General features: G+C 30.5%; 1 protein-coding gene across 2 annotated transcripts; it reads left to right on the top strand.

Moving 5' to 3' along the window:
• Positions 1-5,631: 5,631 nt before the first annotated feature.
• On the top strand, positions 5,632-9,738 carry LOC106777356 (transcription factor bHLH30). 2 transcript variants are annotated; one of them, XM_022775987.1, is made up of 3 exons: positions 5,632-6,978; positions 8,319-8,808; positions 9,432-9,738. In XM_022775987.1, exons 1-2 carry the CDS (start codon positions 6,367-6,369, stop codon positions 8,796-8,798), a joined length of 1,092 nt encoding a protein of 363 aa, XP_022631708.1. In that variant the 5' UTR covers positions 5,632-6,366; the 3' UTR covers positions 8,799-8,808; positions 9,432-9,738. The 2 variants fall into 2 exon arrangements, with proteins under 2 accessions (XP_022631708.1, XP_014520421.1); XM_014664935.2 differs by lacking the exon at positions 9,432-9,738 and having other exon boundaries at positions 5,633-6,109; positions 6,337-6,978; positions 8,319-8,930.
• The last annotated feature ends 662 nt before the right edge of the window (positions 9,739-10,400 follow it).

Genomic DNA, 10,400 nt, shown 5'->3' with positions numbered 1-10,400 from the left:
ATAGGTTACTCATTCATATTATTTAGGTTAAATGATTTCTTTACTACTATATAAATAAAAATGTGTCATATGTTAGTTTGTAATTTTTTTATTTTTCTAATAAAAAAATTAATTTGTATAAATTTCTTTGTAAAGATTTATATAAAAATAAAATTTTGTTTGAACTTGGAGAGAAACAAAATTGTTTAGTTTTTAAAAAAAATAAGACTAAATTAAGACGAAATAAGAATACAGGGACCAAATTAAGACAAATTAAAAATATAGGGACCAAATTAAAACAAATCTAATGACACGTGGTCTGATAGTGACACGTGGCCCTATCAGTGTCACCTCACATTGTCATTGTCACGTGGCTCAATGTCAACTTGACACGTGACAATTTTTTTTTAAAATAAATAAAAAAATTAAAAATAAAAATAAAAATAATTAAAAATATATTTAAAAAATTTAAAAAAATCACGAACTGACACGTGTCACCCTTTTTAATGGTGTTAGTACGGAACTACAGTGACCTAATTGCTTCAATTTTTCAAAAATAGGGACCCAATTGAGAAAAAGAAAAAATAAAGGACCTAATTAAAATAAATCACCGAAAATAAAGACTATCAGAATGATTAAACCTTTGTAAAATAATATCTAACTTAATCAATATATATAGTAACAAATTGTTTTAATTTCTAAAAAGGGTTACATTTTATTATTTTTCGTGTAATGAAGCGGGTAAACATTTTTTTTTTGAAAATAAAACAAAATATGTGAAAAATGAGTTAGAATAATAGATTGTGTTTTACTTCTTGCCATGTTTTATAGAGGGAGTAGAACATGTGATAAATGACAAGAAACATTGATTTTTTACATTACAATTGAGAAGATAATGACTTGAATAAGTTAGAAAAATATATGAAAGAACATATATATATATATATATATATATATATATATATATATATATTTAAACACATTATTTTTTGTGTTTATAAGTGAGTTCTAACTATAAATTTTTAACGTTCATTTAAAATATATAATTTACTATTTTTTTTTAAAAGTACACAACTTATGAAGATGGTTGATTTATCACAACTTTTTTTTTATAATTTATTTTTTCAAATTGATTAAAAAATATTCAAATTATGTGACTTAATAATTAGTTTTTTCAATAATTACTCATCTTGTTATGATCTTTCCTCGGAATTGTTTAGAGACAAAAACGAAAACAATTGTTAAGGAAAAACCATCATTTTGTAAAATTGAAGAGAACACACGTCATGATAGGGTGGGATTGATGTCATGGTGAACACCATCAAAAGGGTCTCTTCTTCATAGTGGTGGTGCAGCTATCATAAAATGTTTGAATATAAGGTTCACTGAAAATTAAAATTAGTAGAGAGTGAGTTTTTAAGTCTAACTCAACCTTATAAAATCGATTTGTAAAATAAAATTTGCACCTTATTTATATATTATAAATTAGTCTTATCTCTAATAGGTGTATAACTTCCAACAAAAATCTATACATAAAACAAAAAAAAAAATACATCTGTGGAGGGAATATTACAGAAACATCGAAAATAAATAAAATAAGGTAGCAATGGGACCAAAGCATACATGCCTGTACCTGTGACCACAATGTGCCCTAAAAAAACATGCCTCACGACAAAAGGTATACCACATCTTAAAGAGAACTTAAAAGCCTTCCATCATGAAGTATGTTAAATGGACGTGCATGAAAAAAAAAAAAAAAAAAAAACTTCTTTGGAGTTACGACGAAACCGTGTCATAGCATTTTTATAAATTCTTCTTGATTTATTTTAATAAATTTGAAAGTTAGTTTAATAAATGAATTTCCATGTAGTAAAAGCTTATTAGAGGTATAAGTGTAGATGTTGGTGTATTGAGTTCTTTTTAGAATGTAATGTTTCGTTGTTATTGTAAAAAATGCCACCACTAATATCTTTCAATGAATTGGTTGTAGTAAAAATTTGATTCTCTTTCTCTTTTGAATTTTTTTTAATCAATTAAGAAATTAGAATTCTATTCAATACCAAGATTCAAAAATACATGAAAAAAAAATATATAAAAAAAAATCAATGACACAATTTTTTTTTATACTAATTCAATTCTTTAAAAATTTACATCTATTTTATCTAGCAACCTTAGCTATATTGTCAAAACTTTACATATTATAAGAAACACCTATTATCTATGTAACCTCTATTCTATACAATAAATCCTGAGATAATTCTCAAGAACAGAAAATGTTTCACAAAATTGCTTATACAACTATCACTTAAGCCGTGACAAGAATTACAAAAGAATGATTAACGACGAAAATACAAAGTAAAGATAGAAAAAATATCATCTGATGTGAAGATTTTACAGTTAAAACCTATATCAAGCAAGAATCCTTTAAAACACCTCATCAAATCATAAGTAAACTCTAGAAATGAGGAGTTTGAGTAAAGTTTAAAACTTTTTCACAAAAGAGAGTTAGAAACTATTTACATGGATTAGACGGTATGCAAATAGTGTTGAACATATTAGGATCTTAAGAAGCATTCTTAAAGCCTTTAAAAACTTTAACAAGAAAGAAGACTTATTTTTATACTAGTTCAAATTGAGTTACATATAGTTCTTCCTTAAACATTTTTAAGGAGTTCAACTATCTTTGAGAATATTATACGAGTTTAACTACTCCTGGTTTCATACTAGTTTAACAAACTAAACGAGTTTCACCACACTTGGTATAGAAATAGTCCAATTGACTATATCGTTTAACTAGACTGAGTTAAATAACCAAGTATTTTAAATTACTTCTCATTCTTCAAAAACAACAAAGTGTTTTTATGAAAAACAAGTATAGATAATAACTCTCGTACAGAGGATATATTTGCAATACAAAGAATATCTGAAAACGTGTAACAAAGATTTTCTGTTCAAAGAAATCTTTAAATGATGCAAGCAAAAGAGAGTTTTGACAGCATAAGAGCAATAATGATTCTTAATTCTTCTTTCTTCTTTTCATGTGATCCTATTAATATAGGCTTCTTTGAAAAAGATTTGTTACTCAGAGCATTAACTTTCAGGTAGGTGTATAGTCTTTTTGGTACAAGGTCAATGTTATGTTGCTTTTCCAAAGGCAATTGTGTTGCTTGTACAAATATGTTTAGACAAAGACATTGAAGAAAGATTCCCATAACGTCTTAAAAGACTTGAAAAAATGATCAAGGTCGCAATGGAAAACGAATGATACGCTATCAACTATCCTCTACTATTTAAAAAGGAACTGTTTAAACACTAAAAGAAAAGAACAATTATTTTCCTTGAATCATGTTACGTTGACATGTGAAACATTACGCGGTTAGCGATTTAAATGTCGTCGACAAAAAAGATCAAATTGAATAATTTTTACAAAAAAATAAACCACTTTGAACATCTCAAAAAAGTAAAGATAACTTTGAACAAAACTAAATAATATAGAGATCAAAATAGATATTAAACCTTTTAATTTAGTTATATTTTCCTATCCATCTATCTATGCTTCATAATTGAAGATGAAAGGGAAAATCATGTTGGTTTTGTAAGTTCCATCCAACCTTCTAAGAATAATCCACATTCAAATAATGACTTGAAAACTTGTTTTGAAGAATAATGCGATTATTATAATAAATAAATGTTTGTAATTATAAAAGAAATGAGAGCAAATATATTCTAAACCACAGCACCAACTCCTTAACATTGAATAGGTAAACGTAAGTGTGTAGCCTTTAATGATTTTACATTTTACTTTTACTTCTGATGGCCAAACTGGTTATGGGAACCGTGTAATTTGCTTGCAGACTTTGCCGGTGACGGTATGAGACTAATTGCCTTTTAAGCCTGGGCTAATAAATTACCATGCTTTACTTTTCTTACCATATCAATGTCCTACTAAAAAGATAACCAAAACCATATTATGTAATCCTCTTTTGGACCAACCAGGGAGAAGCACAACAACAGCTACTACTGCTACAACATAAGGTAAACAGTAAGTATATTTAGAAGAGAAGAAGAAAAGGTGTGAAACTAGAGAGACAAAAAATAAATTAAACTAGAAAAGAAAAGTTAAGAGAGACAAAAACAAAAGAAAAGTAACACTACAATAGTATGCTATAGCTAGATAGATACGGAGTTTCGAAAACTGTGCCACTTGTCAAAAGTAATTCGAAACATCTATTATTTCCTTCTGTGTGTGGCCTTTTCAAGTTGTAACATTTTATAACTATTCTTTTCATAAGAATTTTAGATTATCTTTTGGCACTTTCCAATAAACAAAAATGTCATTACATTATTATAAATCCACATTCTTTTCATCAGAATTTTACATTAATTGAGTCATCAACGTCATCGTGGTGAGCTCGGATAACTTAAAATACAAAGACAAGAAGTTGCCAAGAAATTAAAGTCACGTATGTTATGGACCTGCACATTTTTTATTGTTTATTCTAAGAGAATATGCATTTTGCATCAGATTTTTTTTTATATATATATATTTCATATTTGCGCATAACAACAAATATGGAAAGGTATGCGTCCATTTTCCATATTTATAGAATAACGATTTCTTTGTTCGTTTTCTTTTGAGGGAAAAAATTATTACAGAAGATGACAGGGTGGTGAATGGTTTTGCAAGTTGATGATTACCAAGTTGAAGGGTGAAGACTGAGGCCAATAAAACGAATAATTTCAACCTAGTTGATGTTAAAAATGATGACTTGCTATGATTATAATGGCAAGACAAAACCCTGATGATCCTAAGCTTAATTTAGATTAAACTTGAAGTTTGGGTAACCGATGTTGAAGAAACATATTACTGCATGCCCACGTAAAATGAAGGTAATGCTGATCCACTATCTCCTATTGAAAGTTTCCACATCAAAAGGTGAAAGAAATTTAAAGCATTAACATATAAGCTGTGCTTTATTTTATGTTGCTGTGTTGTCGTTTACTCGTGGACCACATCCACTCCACTACTAGAAAAATATAGATGATGTATATGAACAAGTTCGCTATAACCCCCCAAAAGGAGATAGGGTAATGAGAACCACACATATAAATATGCATAAACATACACACTACAGACTACAGACCTAGTTTCAACTGAAACCAAGACACTTATTAGGAGAAGCAAGGAGAGAGAAGAGAGGGGGAAGAGTGTGTTCCAAGACACAATGATTACATGGTGTTGGGGAAGCAGAAAGGGTGGCGTGGACATAGTCACATAGCTAAGAGTATGGAAGAACGTGGGGCTTGACCATGGAAACGCCAAAAGGGAAAGTGCAAAGTATAAAAATGACCCCCCAAATGAAGTAAAAAACAAAAATAAAATAAAATGGAGAAATATATATACTATAAAATTGTACTACTACTAACCCAAAATTTAAAAAATGAAAAAGAGAGAAAAGGTTAAGCTAAGCTTTTTTATCATGATGATAACTGTTCAGCCTTTCTGGTCCTTGGTCGGTCCATCGACAATCTTTGTTGTGTTAACTCTGTTGTTCTTGCTTGTGTTTCTCTCTCTTTCACACAGCTAGTGCAATTATACACTTTGAACCAATCGGAAGCAACGAAAAATTAGTGTTACTTTATGAGATTATACTATATATTTTATGGCTGTAAAACATTATATATTGTAGTTTTTGCTGTGTTAGAAAGATGCCACTCCACAGACAGCCCTGAAAGCTACATGGAATGATATAGATAAAGTTAATGCCGTAGGAAGAAAGGAAAGGGGACTAGCAGTACTCAAACAGGCTCTATATATTTTAGAGTTCAGAGAGAAGAAGAGATAGCAAAGACCAAACATAAGTCCAAAAAGACACCAACACAAAATAAAGGAAAGCTCTATTGGAGGTAAAGGATAAAAGGGATCATTAACATACCCTTGTGGCAGAAGTGAAAGAGATTTGATAGATAGAGAGAGAGAGAGAGAATTAAAGCTTCAAACGTTTGGCCTTTTATTTCAGCACCTCCACAACAAAAGGAAACAAAGAAAGTAACTGATTGTTCGATAGAATTATTACAAGACCGAACTAGAAGAGAACACAGTCAGTGATTCTGCATCAAAGGGATTAAGGTTTGTGTCTTTTTATAGTTTAATTAGTTCCCTCTTGCTCTTTCTCCTTGTCAATGTCCATGTGGGCAAATGAAAAAAGTATGAAATATTCTTCTCGATACCCTTTTATGTTTCAGCTCTTGCTCCCTTTTTTCTGGTCATATTAGACAAAACAGAAAATACCCTAACCTTTCTGACGTTTGAACCCTTAAATCTTCCTCTGTTCACTCCATCACATATATATAAAGCTTTGGAGTTTGGATTCACATCAGAGGGAGATGAAAAAGGAATTAGATGATCAAGGACAGTGTTCATCTCAACCAATCAACAACAATAACAACAACGATATTCAAAGCTACCAAGAGCACCTTCTCCTTCAACAACAGATGCATCAGCAGCAGCAGCAGCAACAAAATAGTGACAACATCTTCGGGGATTCAAGAGGGTTAATGTTCCCTGAAGTTACTCCAATCATGCAACCGTGGTCCATGCCTCCTGTTCACTCATTCAACCCGGGTCCGGTTCACTACAACAATAACACCAACCCTGTCAGAGACCATCATGACCAAACGTTTATAGTCCCTCCCACACCTTCACCCTATGCGAGCTTCTTCAGCAGAAGGGTCCCTTCTCTTCAATTTGCATACGAGAGTCCTTCTTCTGATCACCACCATCTAAGGATCATATCTGACACCCTCGGACCTATGGTTCAACCCGGTTCAGCACCCTTTGGACTCCAAGCCGAGTTGGGAAAAATGACTGCTCAAGAAATCATGGAGGCTAAGGCTCTTGCTGCATCAAAGAGTCACAGTGAAGCAGAAAGAAGACGTAGAGAGAGAATCAACAACCATCTTGCCAAGCTTCGTAGTTTATTGCCCAACACTACCAAAGTAAGTGTATTCAATACAAGATCTTTAATACTATTAATTACTAAGCCATTTTTAACTAATATAAATTCTATAATAGTTATTATAAAATAACGAGTTTAGCATATATATAATGTGATTGTTTGACTTTGCAAGACCTTTCACACATCATGCATAAACTATTTGTTCGTATATAGAAAAAAATACATGCATGAAATTGTAACCGAACCCAGATTTTCAAATATTATTGCTGTTTTTTGATTAATAGAGTCATTCCTAACTAAAAAAGACATCATCATGTCATTTCTAATTTAAAAGGACAACAAAACTGACAAAACCTCGTATGAAATCACCTAACATGCCTTCCTGATCAGAGACCGAGAGTATATAATAGGAGAATTTTCAACATGGTGCGTTTTAAACCAAAATGGCATATAAAAAATAGGTTGCATGCAAAAGGTCTTGTTTGTTTCTCTCACTAACCTGCTTTCTTTGGCTTTCCATGTTCTTATTTTGTTTAAAGGAAGAGCGATAGCAACATTTTCATACATACTTACACAGACATGTTTGAAAGAACAAGCATGACATATATGTTTATTGTTTTTAGCTTACTTTTTTTGGTATGACTGTTTCAGACGAGTTTATTAGTAAAAAGGGTGATTAAAGATGACATAAAGGTATTAGTGTTAAGGTAGGTTGTTGATGCAATAAAGAGGAACCAAGCAGCAGTTGAAAAAGCTACACATGGAAATTTCTTGCCGGATAGTGTTATCGGTCAAACTCAGCTCGATAATGAAAAAGAAATAAAGCCAGAGAGACAAAGTAGCACCCTTTTCAGGCACACACACATGCACCCACTCACTCACTATTCTATATACCTATCTATCTCATCTCATCTTTCTCTCTATCTACACATGCTGCATGCCACTTCCACCATTCAAAATACCCCCACTACTTCCATTTCATAATCATCAAGCTACACCCCTACCTACCTCATTTCAAACATTGCACAACTTCCAACCTTTTCTATTAATCATGAGAGAATGTTAGCACTGATTAGTGTCTTTAAAATATTCATTAATAAACTAAAAATTGCTAAAATATGTTACCAATTTGTACTTTATCATAACCACAAATATATTATCTATACACTTTAACTGTGATTTTTAACCACAAAATTAGTTTTATTCTCTTATTCACTCATTACCCAGTAAAGTAGTTGTTATAGTGAGCCTCTAATGTATTAGTCTGTTAGAAAAGTTCATTATATGTCACTGATATTTCACAATTTACCCGGAAAGAAAAGATGTTTGCTTTGTGCAGTTCAATCTTATAAAAAAGTTGTTTTGATTTTGTTGTGGCAGACAGATAAAGCTTCGCTGCTAGCAGAAGTGATTCAGCACGTGAAGGAGCTGAAGCGCCAAACCTCTCTGATAGCAGAAAGCAGTGCAGTGCCAACCGAGGCAGACGAGTTGACAGTAGATGCAGCAGACGAAGATGGAAAGTTTGTGATCAAAGCCTCACTGTGCTGTGAAGATAGGTCAGATCTCTTACCCGACCTCATAAAAACGTTGAAGGCCTTGAAGCTCAGAACCCTCAAGGCTGAGATCACATCGCTTGGTGGGCGTGTGAAGAACGTGTTGGTCATTGCCGGTGACGAAGAAAGTTCAAACACCAATGGAGAGCAAAGCATTCAGCAGCAACAACAATACTGTATTACCTCAATACAAGAAGCACTGAAGGCAGTGATGGAGAAGAGTGGTGTTGGAGATGAATCAGCTTCAGGGAATGTTAAGCGCCAAAGGACTAATAATATCAATTTTCTTCAACAAAGGTCTTTGTAATTGTTCCGAGGTAACACTAACACAACACTTGCTAAGGTTTTGATGTCAAAAGATGTTCTTGTCTGTGAAAAAAAAAGGACGATCATGGATACTCTAATTCTTTAATCCTACAATAGGATCTTCTTCCATTTTAGAGTCAAAATAGTTTATAAATGTTTTCTTTTTCAACATGAAATTTAAAAAAAGAAAAACAGTAATAGAGGAACTTTTAGTTCAAAGAAGTAGGTTCGTACCAATAAATATATATATATATATATATATATATATATATATAAAAAAGGATAATGATACTTTGAAAAACATTACGTCTCATTCTCCTGTGAATCTAAAATTAATCTAAGATAAATAATAATAATCATAAATATCAACATGGACTAATAATAACAAGATCACACAAATTATATAAAATATAAAATGTGCTCAAAGATATTGTGAAAGTATCTTTATCGTATATATAATCATCATCCAATTCTCTGTCCAGATTAAATAAATAAAGACTTATAATATATATTTTCATTGTCTGGCTTAAATATCTTTATAGTACTATATGTTTTGATGGTGATGATGAAGTGATGAGGTAATGGTATAATGTGGTTTTGTACATGTACTTGTTTGCTTGTGCTGAATCCAAAGAGAGACAAATGGGGTGGAGTTGGTTAAGGAAAGGAACAGAGAAGGATCTTTTTCGTGGGAACAGAAACCTTATATTGAATCCTAACATGGAAAATGATGCATTGATTGCTCTGTAAGAAGAAAATGGCATCTGCATTAAATTCAAACATACACACACTATGTCTGGTGCAGCAACTGGTAGGAGCTGTCATTGTTTTGTTATGAAGTGTATGTTTAGTATGTTTGTTTGTTTTATTGTCTTCACTCTCTCTATTGAGAAAGAAAGAGAGTGTACCATTACATCTATCTCATCATTACTTTCTAGGATGGGGAAGATTCATATATCATACATCGCCAAATTTTTTATATCATGAATATTTTTCAATTCAATTAAATCACGTGTTTTAAAGTTGATTAAAATTTTATATTACATAAATTATACACATGAACTTCTATCTAAATATAACATCATTCGGTTTCTGTTTTTATAAATTGTATAAATGATAATAAATGTAATATATTATTTTTTAAATTTAGTAAAATATTAGTTATATTATTAAATTTTATTGTATAAATAATATAATAGTATAAAGCTACAATTTATAGATTAAATCCACACCTTATTAAATGTTTTATGTTTAAAAGTTATATTAATATGATTAAGTTATTTTATATGTTCTAATAGAAATACATATATTTACTACCTTCTTTTGTAATAAATGATTAATTATTATAATAACTCAATAAAAAGTTATTTTTAAAATTGTGAAAACCTTCTTCACAAAAGTAGTTATATAATAAATTAATTTTTATAATTTTGTTGTAAGTAATTTTTTCTATAATGAAATAAAATTAATTGAGTTTAGAATAAAAAAAATATGTATATAAACACACAATATATATATATATATATATATATATATATATATATATATATATATATATATATATATATATATATATATATATATATATATATATGGGTTTGTT

The sequence above is a fragment of the Vigna radiata genome, chromosome 11 (genome assembly GCF_000741045.1).
Source record: "Vigna radiata var. radiata cultivar VC1973A chromosome 11, Vradiata_ver6, whole genome shotgun sequence".
Taxonomy (NCBI): Eukaryota; Viridiplantae; Streptophyta; class Magnoliopsida; order Fabales; family Fabaceae; genus Vigna; species Vigna radiata.
The sequence above is the reverse complement of the archived record's forward strand: the minus strand, read 5'-3'. Positions and strand labels throughout refer to the sequence as shown.

Excerpts from the sequence above, each read along its gene's own strand:
- LOC106777356 (XM_022775987.1), top strand. The coding sequence starts at position 6,367 with ATGAAAAAGGAATTAGATGATCAAGGACAGTGTTCATCTCAACCAATC. Across the intron at positions 6,979-8,318 it reads TATTGCCCAACACTACCAAA|ACAGATAAAGCTTCGCTGCT; the intron begins GTAAGTGTATTC and ends TTGTTGTGGCAG.